The sequence below is a fragment of the Scophthalmus maximus genome, chromosome 10, assembly GCF_022379125.1.
Source record: "Scophthalmus maximus strain ysfricsl-2021 chromosome 10, ASM2237912v1, whole genome shotgun sequence".
In the NCBI taxonomy this organism is placed as follows: Eukaryota; Metazoa; Chordata; class Actinopteri; order Pleuronectiformes; family Scophthalmidae; genus Scophthalmus; species Scophthalmus maximus.
This window is the reverse complement of record NC_061524.1, coordinates 12155314-12174647: the sequence shown is the minus strand read 5'-3', so window position 1 is coordinate 12174647 and position 19334 is coordinate 12155314. Positions and strand designations below refer to the sequence as shown.

Here is a 19334-nt window from a genome sequence, read left to right as displayed (position 1 = left end):
TATATCAGAATTTATGAATATGCAGTTTTGTGGACTGTGGTACAGATACACAGTACTTGGTGAAATGGAATATTGTTTGAATTTAAGATTACTCCATATACAGAGGCGGTTTATATGCATACTGAAATGTTATATAGAGTGTACGCTGTAAACATTGTGCACATGGTTAATGTGTAACATTGTGTGTTTCCAAGAGGTCACCACACCCACAAGATATGGCAATATTTAAAGTGATGGATTGAAAAAACATTTTCTGCCTTTGTTAAAGTGATGATATTCAAATCGTTTTTAAAAAGTGCCTTTTATTATTACATTTTGTTGTTTTGTCAGGACTCCTAATGATTTAGGCTTCAATCGGCCTTTGGTTGATTAGTCACCACTGGTAGACCTGTGGCCTGAAACAGGAGTGTTGCAAGTGGACGATTCGTTTGAAGGGGGAAACAAACCAAACATTTTGGGGAACCGTCCGTTGCAATAATATATGATATAGTAAGATGATTATTTGACAGCATATCAGAGGTGTGAGTGGTATTTTCATTTTAAGATTTCGCAGCAACATCTCTGTATATGAAAACCCGCCTCCTCGTTTCCTCCCGATTTAACCTCGAACGATTCAATCAGGGAAACAAAAGCCTTTGTCCTGCTCGTTCCGAGTGGAAAACGTTAGGTGGCAGCAGTGCGCACTCGTTTCTCGCTCTCGGTGAGCTGAGCCCCTGAAAGCCCACGGGTGAAATGTGATGCTTTGCGCCTCTAAACCATTCGCGTCCCTCCACGACCGCGTCACCAGCGTCCGCGCGCCGCCACGAGAGCGCGCGCTCCGGCTCCGACCCTCCACATTAAAACGCTCGCTGCGCCCTCGAGCGTCGTGACGGCGGTTCATCGAGACCGCGGTGCTTTTATTTTTCAGCAGGATCTCTGCTCTGTTCGTTTGCCCTTTCCCCTGACTCCGGCGAACTTGACGCAGCTGACGGCGTTTATCTCCGCGACAGGGAGCCTGCGAGCCGCAACTCTCCGAGATTGACACAGAATGGAGAGAAGCTGACGCACCGTTATTTACCGGACCGTTAACTTTCCTCCCCAAGCCTTTCCTCATGCCATCGCAGACTACGTGTTGCGTTAGAGCAGGAAAGAATATCTGAAAGAAACATTTGCAGCTCTTAGTCCACTGAAGAACAAATTCCTCCACATATTTTTTCCCCCCTTTCTCCTTTTTTTGGACACTTTAACCGCGTTTTTACGCATGATGCGCAAAGGGATGGCTCCTCTTCGGAGACAAAAAACGGGACTACAAAATGTTTTTTATGTCTGCCTCTTCATTTCAGCTGCCCATTCTTACAATATAGACTTAGAACATCCTCTGGTGTTCCGCGGACCCAATTCTAGTTTTTTTGGCTACTCTGTGCTGGAGCATTATCATGACAACACACGCTGGTGAGTCCCATGTTGCACTGTTCCTGGAAATCATGTTATTTTCTATCGATGTTGCCATGAATTTGTACTTTTCGAAACAAACGTTTGTGTCTCCAGAACTCGCACTGTATCCACAGCCAATACATTTAAAAGAGCAGTGGGTAATGTTCCTCACGAAAAGCCATTTCTGTTTGTGATTTAACTTTTCCTGCTGCGGGAAGCGGATTTTCCTTTCTTTTCATCCAAAGGCTGCAGTGACAGAGTTAAAAGATACTGTGAGGTGTTTGGCGGGTGAAAACTCCACTGTGTCCCCCACCCACTCCCCTCTCCTCGTGTCTGCAGGGTAATAGTAGGAGCTCCGAGGGCAAACTCTACCTACAGTAGCTCTGTGCACTCTCCTGGAGCCGTGTACAAGTGTCGAGTTCACAGCAACCCGGAGCGCCGCTGCACAGAGATGGACCTGGGCAGAGGTCAGTCACCACAGCCCGCAGCATCACCACAGCAGCCCATAGTCCCCCCCCCCCACACACACACTCACACTCACACACACACTCACACACTCACTCACACACACACACACACACACACACTCTCACACTCACACACTCTCACACACACACACACATACACACACTCACACACACACTCACACACACACACACACACACACACACACACACATACACACACTCATACACACACACACACACACACACACACACACACTCACACACACACACACACACACAAACACACACACACACACACACACACACAACTTTTACAAACACAGAAAAGTTCACTATCTGGTGCTACAGTACGCACACACACACGTGTGCTTGGCTTTCCTGCTCCTTCTCTTGTCCACTCTCTGCATAAACTCCCCCAAGCATCTGTTTTGTTTTATCGGAGTAATGCAGCCTTATGCTCCTCTTGCTCCTCTCAACAGTGCGACATTTGTTCTGTTGGTTCTGAACCTGCAATATGGGGACATGCAGAGGACAAGAGGGTTCTGTGTGCGGAGGTGCATAAATATTTTGATGAATATGATTTATGCTTCCGCTAATATTTTCCAAGCACGTGAGCCAACGGAGGTTCAGTTCAGCTCCGCCCCGGCCCTGTCCTTGTGGTCAAGGAAGCCGGGGTTGCACGCATGGCTTTAATATTAACCCCGTGCTCTGTCAATGTATCACCGATGACAGAGAAAAGAAGTAACTGCAGTGATCACAGCGAGCGTGTGCCGCTTGGTGCCCAGTGACTCATGGGTCAGAGGAGCTGAACCCTGACGGGTCAAAGGAAACTAATAACGCACACAGACAGACGACCACATGGCCTTGTGTTTTCAAAAGAATGAACAATTGTTTGAAGATATGAGAATTTGCAGCTGGTCCTTGTCTTTGCATTATTGTGAATGGAGTTTTGGACTACTGCTGGAATTTAAGACATTTTTATTTGGCTCAAGGAAATTGTGATGGGCAGTTTTTTTCTGATGTTTAGTGAGGTGACAATCAGTCGATTGACTGAGAAAATAATTGTAAAGACACTCATTTGGGGATCATGATTAAAATATAATGACATCTACTTCAAACATCCAGGCTTCTGTTAGATGCCATAACAGATTTTTTCTTTTCTTTGAGCAACTGTGGACTATCTACAAAGCGTTTAGTTTGACAGCCACAGAGACGCACTGACTCCAGCCCAGCTAATGAAGAGCAGAGCTCAGAAAGCTGACAAACGGCCGACAAGTAACAAGTTGTTACTTGTAACAAGACAACCTCCGTCCGGATGACTCAACGTCAGCAAACGGCTCTCAATTGTCTTACAGGAAACAAGCCGAGAGAGTCGTGTGGGAAGACGTGCAAGGGAGACAGGGATGATGAGTGGATGGGAGTCAGCCTGGCCCGTCAGGACAGTGCCAACGGCAGGATACTGGTGAGTTCAGGGGCAAAACGCCGCAGTCGCTTTGGCAAAAACCGTTTAATGCGAACCATATACGCTCCTAAAAACCGGCCCGATTACAGCCACATCATTGTAACAAATGTCTTACCATGAACCACGCTGTTAAACCACAGCTGGTCTCAACATTACAACCCCTCTTTAGCAAAAAAAAAAAAAGGCCTTTCCTTCCAATCTGTGCCCACATGCTTACAAGCTTTTGAGTGGCACAAGTAAAAAACTGAATGTAAGTCGTGATTTTCGATCCTTTCTTTGCACATTCAAGAGCTGGAGTCACAGCCGAGGCCAGACAGAATTGGAAACTGCTGTGTGGTTACATAACACTGTGAAGCACTTACCTCGTGTTTGGAGCTGGACGAGTCTGTGGAACAGGGTTTGTCAAAAGTAGATTGTTGTTTATGAAAAAAAAAAAAAAAAAAAGATGAGGGCAGCATTTATTGAAATCAGAAGACTAAGTAGTGGAGCTAATCCAAGACGCTCATGGCTGGGTGTTTGCACAGAGATCATAGGGCAGCTGGCAGAGTTTGTTTAGGCTTCTGCCCCTCTGCGGTGGTCCCGTCTAAGGGCAGCCTTTCATTAGATGTTAACCCCGGTCTTCTGCGATTGAGGGACCTAGAAGCCTTCCAGGACCGTTTGAAGGTGGACCGGTGGACTGGGCAACTCTTGAAACAGTCATGACAGGTGTGAATGTGCTTGAAGGCCTGCTGCTGATTGACCTCCTCCTCTGGGAGTTCAGAAAAATCACAAGAATTCCTCTCTCTGAAGAGGCTGAGATAACTGTTTGGCCTGTCCAGCCTCTATTCCTTTCAATATGTTTGTCCTTGGTCCATTCCCCCCCCCCCCTTTTTTTTTTTACCTCATTGGAATGTGTTGGCATGATTTTCAAACCATTACCTTTGGCTTTACTTGTCAGTCAGTGGGATCAGAGCGTATACTGTAGAGTCATATAACAAGCTGTTAGCGGCACAACCTGTGACTGCCCCTAGAAAATAATGATAAATGAAGGGTCGTGGCTTGCCAGGGCCACATGTTGCTGTGCCTTTTTTTTCCTTTCTATTCAATCTCGTCTGAATGGACTCACGTTTCCGTGCAACGACGGGAGAAACGGCTGCTCTGCAGATGTGTGAAGTGGTGATTTCATCGTGCGAAGGCCCTGTTTGTGAGCGCGGAGCTCTTTAACAACTACATCTACATTGCTCCAGTGCAATACTCCAACCATGAAGGACTCCTGACAGAATCTATCCGCTGCGAGCCCCTTTTGCTATGTTTGCATTAGCGGATCGATCTTTTCTTTTCAAAGAACCAGCATCTGCTCGAGAGTTCATGGTGGTATTGTTACTACAGTTGGCCGAGCTGTCCTTTGTTTCCCAACCTAGCATCTTGCTTCCAGACAGTCATCTGACGCTCTGTGTGCTGTGCGCCCACAATCAGCCAAACTCTTCTATTCATTTAGATTGGCTGTGTGTGTGTTCATGCGGGAGGGAGACTGGGGGAGTTAAACAGCGCAGGGGGAAATGAAGTGTCCCCCAGAGCCACAGGAGCCCCCACCACCATCCCCCCGGGGCAGTAAATCATTACCAGATTCACACATATACTGTATTTGTGCGGGGTTTGAACTATAGTCTCCATTATCCTTGTTTGCTTTACTATCTGTGAAATGTTTTATTTTGAAAAACTCAGCTGCAAAATATTGCTTTAAGAATTAGTCCAAGAATAAGAAATGTAAACCCTGTTTTAGCAGCGGCACATTAAAGTCTGAACTTGTTCTCGTTCTGTTCTTTCCCTGCACTGTTCTTTGCCGCACCGAACCTTTGGCTTCCCCAGCTGCCTGTAAATCCCCGGAGGAGCTGTTTTGAAGTGAAAACGTTTAAAACACAAACGTTAATGTGAGGATTTTCTCGCTGCACATTAACTCCAGCTTGGGAAACGCAGCTCTCAGGCTGCAGCTGAGATATTCACACCACAGGCCATGGCTGTTATGGTCAGGATTTTGCATGGGCCTTAATTCCCCTCTCAATGACGATCGTTTGACAGCCACAGAGACGCGCTGACTGCAGCGCAGCGACGAAGGGGCTTAAACAGTCAATGTGGTCGAGGATGTTTGTGTTTACAGAGTGACCATGTGTCTGAATTTGTTTTTCGCTCCCGCGTTTCTCTCGCAGGCTTGCGCCCACCGCTGGAAAAACGTCTACTACGACACAGAGCATATCCTTCCACACGGATACTGCTCCGTTATTCCACCAACTCTACAGGGCAAGACGAAACCCCTCATCCCTTGTTATGAAGGTACAGTGCACGTCAACCAATAACAACTTCTCATATTACACAGAAATAGACACTCGGAAAGAGTGGTCTTGTCAATTTATTCCAGTGGCTCTCCTCATTCAAAATTAAAATCAAAACAAAGGTTATGAGAGTGCTGTTTCATCTTCAAGGCCTACAGATTAATTGTGTGAGACACATCGGGGGACACATCATTTTTGTTTAAAAAGACTTGAAAAAAGTGCATTTTGCATGATATATCTCCTTCAGAAATTAATAAGATTCCGTGTAAGTAAAAGAAGATGTGATAACAGATATGCAGGGTCCTCAGAGGATAAGTCCCAAGGATTTTGATGAGGCCCTTACTTTTCCCCTTTCGCAATTGGTCGAATTGCTATAAAGTTTGGCACATACATACACGTCCTCCTCGGGATGAACTAATCCCATTGGTGATCCTGAAACTTTTCATCATGAGGGCAAACCTTTTTTTTCTCCAGTCCATTGGCTCATGACCAAATATCTTCCGCACGAATGGCCTCAGCTGTGCTTTGGGTCGAGTGAAAATTGAAAAAGTGAAAAAAACAGTGAAAAAAACAGGTCTTGTTTATTTCATATCGCTTTAATCATCTTGGGACCACACAGATTTCTTTTGGGACCCTATGAGAGCTCCACAGCCCCCTGTTTTGGAACCACCACAGTTTAGTCTGTTTATCCTCCTCTGTGGGTATATATGATTCATAATGGCACATGATCTTTGCAGCCATCACATCTGCTCCTGGCTTCTGATTGTTGCTTTGGCACCGAGGAACAGTAGCACGAGAGCCTTGAAGTGTGAGCTCTCGTCCTCAGTCCAACACAGGTTCTCTGGCAGGACCCAGCTCCCACTGCTGAAGGACAAACAGTTCGTCAAGCCAAATATATGAACATATCATTTCTTTTTCAAGAGAAAAACATTCTTATTACAAAAGTGCAATTATAGCAACTTTGTCAGACAACAGTTTCATTAGATTTTCCAGAAGTCATGCATTTATAGGAAAAGATTTACTTGCAAAGTAGATATATCAGATTTTTTTTATGACTGTAACAAATCCAAACCATTTTGTGCTGCAGGTTGTTTTCCTTTGTGCACACTATAGGACAATAAAACGGAGTTCCATTTGGAAAATAATGCTCTGCATAGCATTTTGAGCTGACTCATGCAAATGTGTTCCTCATATGTTTTGATGTGACTCTGGGCTGTTTCTCAAAGGCTGCTTTACACCTTAATTGTGCTCCCAGGTCAGGATTTCACTTCCTTCCGTAACTCGTGTTGCCAGCAGTTGTGGAGGAGCCAGACAGGTTTTGCACGGGACGATATTTATGATGCATTTTGAGCAGGTCCAAACTCAATATTTTTGTAACCTGAGAGCACTGTCACCCCCCTCCTCAGAGTAAGAGGTCGTCTCAGTCAGCTTTCGGCCCCCGAGATTCCTCTTGGATGGGATGGGGACTTTGACTAGCTCCATATGGAATGCAGGGGGGGGAAAAACCCCAGTAAATGCTGGCCCAAGCACACAGTGAAATAATTTGTGGTTTGCTTTCTCTTTACAGACTATAAGCAGAAGTATGGGGAAGAGCACGGCTCGTGCCAAGCCGGGATAGCGGGAGTTTTCACTGAGGTCAGTAACATTGCTTGTTCATCTTCTTAATCCGCGTAATACTCCTTTCCTGTTGATTCTTTGTTATCCATCTCTGTTGTCTGGACACTCATGGAGCTCCATCAGTCAATTACTCTATTTGGTAAACGGAGCATTTGAATCACAGACATTCAATCGCACATCTTGCGTTCTTTGCATTTCCACCTTAAACATTAATAGACAATAGTGATGGTTCCCATATTCCTTTCTCTCTCTTTTCTTATCCAGGGACTTTTCTCAGTTGAAGAATGACGATTTTACCACTGTTAACAATACCACGTGCCTTAAGAACCTTTTTCCTTCACTCTTTGTTGATATTCAGAGATGTTATATATGGAGCTGAGCATTATTTAAAGATGTCTGATGATGTTGAAAATCAGAATTTTACAGTCAGATGTACATGTTAGTGGGCGCTCTGGTGACTAACATAGGCAGACAGGAAAGGCTACAGAGGCCTCGCTTGACCTCTTGTGTGATTCCACAAGATAAAATCAGAGTTTCCTTTCTCAACAGAAGAGACTCACTACTGTTCAAATATTCACTTATGGAACAACACCTTCTTGACACACCTTTCGGTCCCCCACATGTTTGTCTGCAAGCAGTCTAGACAGATGAAGTGGTAAGAGGAAGGTCAAACTGATTTATCTTGTAAAAGCGTTTTTGTGAATATATAGTTTGCCAGGAAACTATGTGCATTCAAGGAATTAATTAAAATTTGAAAAAAAGCAAATTAGATCATTTTTGACGTTTTGTTTTCTATGCATTTGCAATATAATGCATTCCTGATTCCAAATGATTCATTAAAAAAAAAAGTTTTTATTTAATTATTGTGTGGTACTTGAATGAATGTAAGATATGGGCACTAAAATGTAATTGTTATCAGGTTCAATCAATCAATAATAAAAATAACTGCTTGTTGCTACATTTACTTACTTTAACAAAGACACATGCATGACAGAAAAATACATTTTGCACACATGATCTGCCTGCTAACTTATTATTTGATGTGTTTGTTTCAGCACAGGGTCAAAGATCTTTGTTCAGGCGAAGAGCAGAGTAGGACGCCAAGTTTTGGGGATTGGTTTTGTTGCCTTACTAAGAACTCCAATGGGGAAAAAAACCCGCACGCTATTTAAGCGGAAAAATTCTGTGAGAAAGTGTAAAAGCTCTGTGTGGAAGGTGTGGAACCTCATCCAATGGTTCAGTCGCCAGGTGAAAGCTGTAAATAACACAAGACGTTTGGCTTCAGAAAAGAAAAGATTCTGGTAACGCTGGATGCCACAATGAACCTACTGTTTCAAAACCAAAGCGAAATCCCCCCCCCCCCCCCCCCCCGAAAGAATGCGGGGAATTTAAAGAAACGATGTCCAACTGTTAAACCTTATCCTTATCTGAACCATACGCCTGGTGGTGCCCAGGTGTTTGAATGCATCCTGCTGAGTCAGGGCTCCTCACTGTGTCGTTCACTTTTGTTTGTACATGAAGGGAGAGGAGCTGAAGGGTGATGAGCATGAACACGACACCTTCGAGTGGCTGCATCCGAAACAGGCCATCTTAATTCTCCTGCTCCGGCTCCGTTAAAAGCTGTGGACCATTACAGCCACGAACAGCTCATTTCTACAGCTGTCAATCAAGTGCTCGTCACATCAAAGCATCAACTGGCATGCAGTCTGGATATGTAGTTAAGAGCAGATAGCACAAACCAGCCTGTGGCCACTGGTTAACCAGGACCTCCACCCAGCAGTGTTTTTCTTCTTTCGTCTTTTTACTCTCCCTCTCTCTCTTCAGGAGGCTTCTGCGGGGCTGATGGAAGATGAAACAAAGTCAGAGTTGTCTCAATAAAATGTGGTGGTTTTCTTCTTCTTTTTTTCAGGAGCTGGTGGTAATGGGGGCACCAGGGTCATACTACTGGACCGGGACGATCAAGGTGTACAACCTGACCTCGGACTCTTTCTACAGCCCGAACAAAGAAGACGTCGACTCGCACAGATACAGCTACCTTGGTAGGAGTCTGTTACTGAGGACATTTGTGTTGGATGTCACACATATCAGTATACAAAGGGGCTGTAACAGATTACTGTCCGTGTCTCCAGGCTATGCTGTGACTGCGGGACACTTCTCCTCTCCTAATGTAATCGACATAGCTGCAGGGGCGCCTCAGCACAGCGGCAGCGGAAAAGTAGGGACCCGGGTCTTCTCGTCTCATTTCCAGCTGTCGAGCTCAAGTCCTCCTCTGTGGTTTGCTGCAGTGATTCTGTTTTTCTCTCGCACAGGTTTACATTTTCAAAATCGATGGTGTGTCTTTGGTGAAGAGTTTTCAAGCCTCAGGGAAAATGGTATGAGCTCCGATGTGGTCTCGTATTGTGCCAAAGGTCTCAGTGACAGTTCTGTATTTAATCATTGTGCAGCACATATTTTTGCTTTGGAGTTATTGTTATACTATAGTCTTGTTATACTAATCAGGAATTGTACAACAGCATTTAAAAAAAAACCGAATCAGCCTCTGGGATTATGTAGTCAACTCTTAACATACATTGCAGACACACTACTGTAATTGTTTTGTTGTCATAGCTGCTCTGTTTATATCTCGTTTAAGTGATAAAGACAGTAACAGCCAGTTAAAGAAGCAACACACTTGGCAGAAACCAAAGCCAGGGAGATAGCTGATGCATTTCATCCCGAGTAAATCAAATGAAATCAGGGTGACTTTAAGATAAGATGTATATATATAGATATGTATGAAAGGGGGAAAAAGTCAGTCAGTCATGTATAATGTATAACCTGAAGGAGACGTGTCTGTGATCTGACCCATTGCTCTGTGGCTCGGCTTGGTTCCAGATGGGCTCTTACTTTGGCTCCTCATTGTGTGCAGTTGATCTGAACCAGGACGGCCTGTCGGACCTGCTGGTGGGGGCACCCATGCACAGCCAGCTCCGGGACGAGGGCCAGGTGTCTGTGTACCTCAGCAAGGGCAATGTGAGTGGGACCTGCGGGTCAGTGGGAACATGAGACCAGAACTCACAGTTTTACTTGACCACAGACTCTCCGTCTATCTGACCCACACGTGTATATTTCTCTCCTGTTATCATTGTCCACACTGTTGATACTTGATTTATTCCTGACCTTATTTATTATGCTTACGGAATAAAACAGCGCAACAATGTGTAATGCAGCAGTGAGATTATATAAGCGACCAAGAATAGATCCCCTGTTTCTACAGTTTATATTTATGAGTAATCGTGAGGAAACTGGCTGTGTCTGTTTGGTTGTGGAATTGTTTAGATAAAAGCCAACTAACTGCAGCCGTGGCCAAATCATTTTATCTGAGAAAAGCAGCAGTAATTTTGCTGCTGTAGTAAACTATAGCACCTTTTATTCTTCCTTTCGCCAAATCTCTGTAATAAACTTGTCTTCTTCTGTTCTCAGGGGGTGATGGAGGAGGCCGGCGTTTTGACTGGTGACAATGCTTTCAATGCACACTTTGGAGAATGCATTGCTGCAATTGGAGACATAGATGACGATGGTTATCAAGGTCAGTAAAAAGTGACATGCTTGCCTGCTTTGACTTATTAAACTTTTTTTTGTACTACATGGTCAGAGAATAGTCTCCACTTACTTACAAACTTACGAACTGTAGCTGCTGCATTATTCTGAGCGTATTTGATACTTCTTGTCCATGTTTTCATAAGTTTAATTACACCATTGTGGGTTTTTTTACTGTCAACAAAATATGCTATATATTATTTTGAATATTTGATATTTGATTATTTTTTTATTTTAGAGTATTTAAGTCTTGATATGATAGAAAATGTGAATTTTTTCTCAAGTCTCAGAGATTAGAGTGTCCTTGAATGCACCAAAAAAAGGAAAGATTTGAATGCAAAACATTTGTAAGTATCTCTGGGCATATAAACTATTTTTAGCCACTGGTGAGAGGTCAGAATTAAGCTTGGGGCCATGTTTTATATGCACAAACCTTGTAATGGCTCTCCGGTGGTCTATGAAGCCATAACCCAATGGCAACCACTTTGTAACAGTATTCAGTGCTATTGTCCCGTAGTCATGCAACAAAACCATTTCCTCTGTCATCTGGTGAGTAATAAAGTTATACAGTTTATAGTCTTCACATCAGGCCACAGGCAAACGTTGGCTGGCTGAGTTGCTCAGTAGGTGCAGCGAAGTGCCGTCATTTTGTTTCGATTTCCCCGTGGCGAAGGGGGAACTGTAGGAAATGTTGGCCTCCCTCGCCCTCGTGTGCACCGATTCATCCAGATGCAATGCAAATTAGCCTCACACAGAGATCCACATTTACTCTGTCTGTTCCCCCCGTGGCTTGACTTGGCGTCCTCCGGCTTGAGGCTGGAACCCGCTGCCTGGTTTCATCTCCGTGTGAGATTTGCCTCAAGGCCTGCAGCCTGGCACAGTGTGTGTGTGTGTGTGTGTGTGTGTGTGTGTGTGTGTGTGTGTGTGTGTGTGTGTGTGTGTGTGTGTGTGTGTGTGTGTGTGTGTGTGTGTGTGTGTGTGTGTGTGTGTGTGTGTGTGTGTGTGTGTGTGTGTGTGTGTGTGTGTGTGTGTGTGTGTGTGCGCAGACAAAGATGGCAGCTGGGAAGTATAACTCATCTTGTAGCTCATCGCTCTGCGAGTGTCTTAAGTGCCAGACTCGCTCGCTGACTGAAAATGTTATTTACAGCTCAACTGCTGCCATTTAATTTGAAAGAACTACTGTGAAAATGACAATTCAACATTTGGTTTCACCAACAACGAAAGACTTGTATATTTCTACTTCTTCATAATGAGTCAATTACTGTGAGATATTTTCTGAACAAAATTCAATTCTTTCACCAGTTGTGCTTTGGTATGCTGCACCACACGGCGTTGAAGTGTTTTGGTTAATAAAAAAGAGCATTTATAAATGGACTTTGTGTGGAAATGGCATAAGGAGATGTTGTTTCAGTGCTCTCGCCAGCTCTTTATAGTCTTGTTTCCACTTTCTCAGAGGTTCGCACAGGTTTTTACGGCCACTAACAACACTTAATTGTCTATTAAGAGTCTTACTGTAACAGCTTGTTTCCCAGGCAGTGGCCCGGCAGAGGGTTAATGAAAGCCTTTTTTACACATCGAAAAACACACAGCCATTCATTTATGTCACATTCATTTTTCTATGCCAACGTTTCACAGAGACACTTTTTGTTCTTTATTTGTCACTTCAGATGTAGCCATCGGAGCCCCTAAGGAGGATGACTATGGAGGAGCTGTTTATATCTACCATGGGGATGCCACAGGAATCATCAGCAAATACTCCATGGTAAGAAAACTCCTGGTGTCATCGGCAAAGAAATATCGTAATGTCATTCTCTCTTATGCCCCAGCAAAACCAAAGCTTGTGTGATAAACATACAAGGTATAATGCATGAATTTGTGTCTGAGGTGTATTTTGGAGCCCTGGAGATCGCCATGCGAGCTGTTTACACTGCCGAATGCCAAGCTGCGATACCGCATGTGTTATTTATTACAAGTCTGTAAAAGCAAAGATTTACCTACGAAAAACAAAGGCAGAGCGAAAAACACATCACACGGTGTGCTCGTGTCCATGTTGGCTCACATGTTATTTGAGGGCGGGTGTTGTCTGTTACAGAAACTGTCTGGGCGCAGTGTAAACCCTGGTCTGCAGATGTTTGGCCAGTCGATCTCCGGCAACGTGGACATGGATGGCAATGGTTACACAGGTGAAGTCATACCAGACTGTGTGTGTGCATGTGTGTGAAAATGAAATAAAAATACATCGAATGGAAAAGGATGAGATTATTGAAAGTTTGGTTTTGCACCCTCATGGTTTTAGTCTCTCGTTCTCCTGAGTTCCAGACTCGTGATAGAGGCATCTTGTTTACTGCATTCCACAGCTGACATTCAGACTTAGCCAGCATGACAGTTAAAGACCTCTGTGCATTGTTTTGGATTTGCAGGTGTCAAGAGTGCTGTCAGCAGATGTTGCCTTCATATTATAACTTCTTTGTGTTTTTTCCCCCCTTTTTTTCTTTTAAATCAACCATGCTCGTGTTTTTCTTGTAGATGTCACTATTGGAGCTTTCATGGCAGACAGCGTGGTGCTGCTGAGGTGAGTAACTGGATGGATCTTTATTTCTACTTCCGAGTCATTTTGATGTCCCATCTCTCCAACACTCTGTTCCCTTATGGGCTGATGTGGTTGTAGGACCCGGCCTGTCATTACGGTGGATGTCTCCATCTTCCTCCCTGTCTCCATCAACATCTCTGTGCCACTGTGCCACGAGGGCAACCAGAACCTGAACTGCTTCAACGCCACGGTGTGCATGCGCTTCCGGGGAAGACAGCTGCCCGGACAGATAGGTGAGGAAAATCCCGACAAGAGAAACCTCACAGGAGTTGTCAGTCCACTATCGAAGAGCCTCGTGACCACCTGTAACATCTGAGATCTCACTGCTGTCACCCGCTGAAACAAAAATGTATAGAGAAGTTCGGTATTTGGGGAAATTTGCTCATTATGCTTATTATAGAGTGGGTGAGAAGATTGATTCCAGTCACGTCAAGGAGTTTAGTATGACGGTAGAGCCAAAAGGCACTTAGCATACAGACTGCAGGCTCAGGGAAATGGCAAGCATGGCTCTCTGCAAAGTTGAAAAATAATATCTGTAAAACATTAACATCTTGTATCTCATATATTCAGTCTGTCGAACCCTAAAGTAAAAACGACTAAGCACAGTGACTTTCTTGAGTCTTGACATTGAATTCGTGTGACTCTCAAAATCTCAGTAGGCATTTGTCATTGCCACACTTACGTAGTATGACGTATTATGCAGACGTGAAGTTCATACTCCGTTAATTTTTATGAGGGTCATTTAAATGAGGAAAATGCGTTGATTGCGATCAGACAGTCGGCGTGGTTTAGCCTTTGGCCTGTGGCTGACTGTGATGTGATGTGATGGCCGACGGTTTACACGTCAGCCTTTGCTCTTGGGTGCGGTGCGTGTTGAGCGCTCAGGTGCAGCCCTGTTCCAGTGTTTGGGTGTGGTCATTCCGAGCCCCCACCCCCAGGGGAGCAGCAGTCCTGTCGTTACGTAATGACTACATCCTGGCTCGCAGGAATAAAGCTTCTCTGTTTAGCCGTCTGGCGATCGCCGTGGAAAGTGCGGCACCATGTGTTTGGTGACTCCCATAATGAAACCTTCCTTCGCCTCCTCTGGAGTGAGCTCATGGCGTTCCCTCTGATGGACGGAGGAAACAGTAGGCTTTGGTCCGACTGGAGTGTGTGCGCGCCTCCCCTCCCACTGGTTTACCAGTATGACACCCTCTTGAAGCAATTACTACAGACTGAGGCTGATTCATTCAGATTCATGGATTTTAAATGACCAGAGCCCCGTATATGGCCCTCTCGGAAACATTAGTAATGTTTGACTTTCATGCTTATAATTTTTCAAAATAGATGTGAGGTGTCTCCGCGTCGCTAGAGCCAGGGGTGGAACCAGCAGGAATGTTATTATTGAAATGTTTTCTTTCACAGAAATACTAGTTCTGCCCTACCGGCTGGAAAATTAATTTCCTTTTTTTGTTAATCCTTGTCTGCCTACCTTAGGCTACCAAAATATCTGCACAAAAAGTCTGTTTTCATATAAAAGTTCAGAATGTCAGCCTTCATTCCAGCAGGTGCCAATGTTAATAAGAATAGCTCATTCTGCATCGCTTATCCTCACGTCTTTGTGGACGAAAGGTTGTCCAAAATGTTATAGGTTCTCTCTCTCTCAAAAATTGAAATTGAAATGCATGATTGTTTAAAGCCAATGCTAAATCAACATTCATCACATCAGCAAACCTATGGGAAAATTACATTAAATCTCCTGAAATCAATACTGATTTTATGAGGCAACACAGAACAAGAGGGCTCCTGTTAGGCTCAAGTAATATCAGAGGATTTGACCAAGAAATGTCCAACATGTTCCCGTTTTCCCTCTGTTTTTTTAAGATCATCTTTACTGATACAACCACCGTGGTCCGTTGATGTTGTGTGTGACGGTGCTTTCGTCTCTTCTCAGAGTTGCTGTACAACTTGACAGCCGACGTGGACAAGCGACAGAAGAGCCAGCCTGCGAGGGTTTACTTCATTCACAGCGGATCTCAGATCAGCCAGATGAGCCAGCAGCTCAGCCTGGACATCAACAGGGAGCAGTGCCAGCGCTACACCGCCTACGTGAAGGTACGTTCGCATCATTTGGGCCTTATGGCCGGTCACGTTTGTGTTGGTTTGTCCATGTGCTGCTCATGTCCTCAGCTGACCGCTCAGTTTTTTTTCCCATGACCTTGAGCACTCTGCAGGGTTTATTTGTTTGTGATATGAGATATTTGCTTATGTGGTCTGTTTTCTCTTCTATATTTATTCATGTTGTTTTTGTTTGGGGCCTCAGAGTCTTTATTTTGTTATCTAAAATGTTGACAAAGTAAAAAGAAAGTTCAACATGCCTCAAGGACCATCACGTATCTCATTGTGATGTAATAGCATTGGCTGCTGTAGCTGCAGGCGACAGATCACCAGGCATCTGCTGGGAAGCTATTTGTGTCACCCTGCTGGGTTGGGTTAAAGGTAACAGTCAGGCACTTGATGGTTCGTGAAACCAATGCTGCTCAAGTGTGAAGCGTCTGCAGAAACCGACAGGAACAGGAAACAGAGTCTCCTTTGTCATTGCATAGTCCCTCTATTGTGGTTCTCTGTGATTAGGTCATGTAGCCACAGAGGGTCCTCGTCCTGAGGTCACCATCTCTGTTTCACCTCCTGTAATGGAGGCCCTCTGCAGGCCTGTAAATTTCCCTGGCGTTCTTAACGGTGTTCTCCAGGCACTTTCACCGTGGGAGGCTGAGCTGCTCACTGAGGGGGGGCTGTCACCGCGGCGCCTGCCTCTCTTCCTTCAACCGTTCAGACTGTAATGAGTGCATATCACACAGAGCAGCATTAAGGTTTGCCCAGCGACGTCTGGCACGTGTTTATCCAGGCTCTTCATTAAAAAGTGAATAGCACATTTCAATTGTAATTTTCACTTCTCGTCGTCTAAATTTCAACGCACAGGACATTAACGGCAGGGGTAAGTCATGCTGGGTTGTGTTTCTGCCCAAAATAAATCTGACATTTCAACACTTGAACCAAATACCCTTGGGTTTGTGGGTGGGCGAATGAATTATCACCCGGTTGTACCTCGTAGCTGCCACATGTCTGTGGCATCTCTAGCTGTGAGATAAACACACTTATACTTTAAGTGCAATCCAACTGGCTTCAGTGACGAGCCGTGTTTTGCTGCTCTGCTGGTTAGTTGAGGCTATAATGTTGCTGGATGAAATTACACTTGGATGTTGTTAAAGGAAAAGGTCGTTTCTAGGGAAATTCTGGGAAATATACTTATTTGCTTTCATAATGAGGGTTAGAAAAGAAGATCGATGTCTCCCTCGTGTCTGTCTGTGCTTAATGAAGCTGAAGCCTGCGATGGTTAGATTGTGAAGAATGGAAACAGGAGAAATAGCTTCCTTGGCCCTGTCTAAAGGTAAAATAAATTCACCAATAAAGACCTCTAAAGTATTAAATGTTTATATGCTGCACTTTCTCTTGACTGGGTGTTGTAACTTCTACAAATTGTTATTTTAGAATATCTTTTTAAAATTGAGATTTAATCAGTGACCTTTAAAGGTCCGGGCAGCTGGATTTTTAGCCGTTTGAACCAATCCAGGCCATTTGGTTCCCCAAGTTTCCAGTCTTTACGCTAATCGAGGTTAGTTATCTCCTGTTAAAGAGGAGCAATCTTGTCATCAAAGTCTTTGCAAAAAGCAAATAAATGTATCATTACATTACATCTCCTGTAGGAATATTTGGATTGGCTCGACTGAGATGTGAAGTGCAGCGTGGTTTCCTTTGCAGCTGTGTGGATTATTTTTTACTGTATGTACTGTATATTCAAATTCCACCTGCTCAGCAGCTTAACACCGAAAAGTGAGATTCACAGAGTTACCACCCGCCACACAGGGTGGTGAAGGTGTGGTGCCCAAATGACAACCTTACCAGACTGTTTACAGGCTGAATGACTTGTATTTGTGGCGGAAAAAAAGTAATGATCTAGCGTGATACAACTGAAGAGAAGACGAATCACCATAATCAGAGATCAGATCCGTCTCTGCTCCGGGAGAGGGTCATGTCTGCTTGACCAGTTGCATCATCTATCATTGTCCTCATGTGTCTGCCCACATGAGCCAGTCCTCCCATTCCCTAGTAGAGGTATGCTAATGGAAACCAGCTGCTTGCCATCCTCTAGGGTGGGTGGTAGTGCGGGCGGGTTTGTACGCCCCCCACCTCCCTCCCCTCGGCAGAAAACATGCAGTGAAAACACAGGACTGCGGCCATGGCGTCACAGCAGGGGCGGTGGGTTGCTGTTGTGTCACGAGGGGCTGCATGCTGGCGCTGCTGATGGAAAACCCTCTCGTCAGGGTTGATTGCTCAAGCCCTGATGCGTGAGAGCCGGTGGAGGCAGGCCATGAGCTATTCTGAGCCACTCTCACGTTTGTAACCACGCTGACCATCTGCCGACCCCGTTTGTTGACTTTGTAAATTAAACACTTTTAAAGGACCTCGATGGACAGCAAGGTTTAATAATGGACCGTAAAAGTTGTTTTTGCTCCACATGATGTACCTGCAGCGGCAGCGCAGGAGTAGTTCATTGTTCTGAAATTAAGTAAAGAATCTGGACAAGGCCGCTCAGTAAATCATCTGCTGTTGAGAACGCAAAGAATTTAACGACAGCTATTCAAAGAGCCCAGAGTACAGAAGCTAAAAGTTCAATCCCAACATTTTTTTCCTGGAGTAATTCCTTCTGAAATTATGCAAGACTTTCACGTTGATCATTTGAAACATGTTTTCATTGGCATCGGCCAACAGCATACCAGCCCCTTCCAGATGGACTTTGTTTGGTTATTTTTAGCTAAACAAACTTTCTTTTACTTCAGTTGTGCCTCACGTTGGGGGGGGAAAGCAGTTCCTAGCAGTGATGACTGATGAATGATTAGGGCTCCGATGACCAGAGGTGCTGTGCGTGAGATGGAAATGAGTCATTTAACAAGAGACTCACCAACTTTTTAAGCGGAAATTCTTCAGTTGAGTGTGTTGTATTAAGTAAATTTGTACAGTTGGTATGCTACAGTGTGCCATGGTCTTTCATCTGGTTGTGCTGTGGGGAAATGGCTTGAAGGTTTGGAGTATTATTCATGTGCAAATGGAAGCTGGCTTTGTAATTGCACTTTTTTACAGTGGCAAGGACAGAAAAGTGGAACAGTGCAAAAATACTTCAGAATTCTTTCACTGAACTCCACCTACGGGCTTAGGATGAGTATGAGGAAAACACTATATTTGTTGGAGGAATGGAGGAATTGGTAAAGGCATCCACGGAGCTATAATATGTATTAAAACAACAAAATAGATGTGAAGTGACACACTATTCTGTAATTTATCTATATATGCCTACTATAGCGTGGAGTACATCAGTTGAGCGCAACAGGTGTAATGTCGACGTTAAGCATTCATTCTTCATCTTGCCACATACTATTTGGTTGTCGGCTGGCTTTTACTGCTCACTTGGCTTTGATTTCTGGCTTGTTTTAAGTATCCATCTGTTACATGTTCGGCACTTTTTTCTCCGTCACAACTCATGGCATGTTTACATTGTTGGCGATTCATCCAGTCGGCATACATACGCGTTTCTACTCCAGCGAGTCCCATCGCGCCGCACGTGAGCCTTGAAATCGTGCCAAGAGCCACTTCCATTTGTGGTCACGGGTGGTGTTATGCAGCGTTGTAGATGCGGCACAGTCTCCACGGAGGAGCTAAAACAGGCGTCTAGGAGCCCTGCCTGTAACAGTTGTCTGTTTAATTTAGCTCGTAAAGTATCCTGTTCACTTTCCTCTGGCCTACATCCCACTGAGTGTGTGTGCCCTATATATCTCAAGTCCCCCTAACATTTGCTCGGCACC

General features: G+C 44.5%; 1 protein-coding gene across 1 annotated transcript in view; it reads left to right on the top strand.

Moving 5' to 3' along the window:
• The first annotated feature begins 265 nt into the window (after positions 1–265).
• Positions 266–19334, top strand: part of itga9 (integrin, alpha 9) — a 46357-nt gene continuing 27288 nt past the window's right edge. The window contains exons 1-15 of the mRNA XM_035605148.2: positions 266–1431; positions 1753–1880; positions 3236–3342; positions 5529–5652; positions 7219–7286; positions 9178–9307; positions 9398–9483; positions 9578–9640; positions 10143–10280; positions 10731–10836; positions 12515–12609; positions 12940–13030; positions 13374–13419; positions 13516–13670; positions 15371–15531. Coding sequence (XP_035461041.1) covers positions 1241–1431; positions 1753–1880; positions 3236–3342; positions 5529–5652; positions 7219–7286; positions 9178–9307; positions 9398–9483; positions 9578–9640; positions 10143–10280; positions 10731–10836; positions 12515–12609; positions 12940–13030; positions 13374–13419; positions 13516–13670; positions 15371–15531 — 1689 coding nt within the window. The 5' untranslated portion in view covers positions 266–1240. The remainder of the gene's footprint in view (positions 1432–1752; positions 1881–3235; positions 3343–5528; positions 5653–7218; positions 7287–9177; positions 9308–9397; positions 9484–9577; positions 9641–10142; positions 10281–10730; positions 10837–12514; positions 12610–12939; positions 13031–13373; positions 13420–13515; positions 13671–15370; positions 15532–19334) is intronic.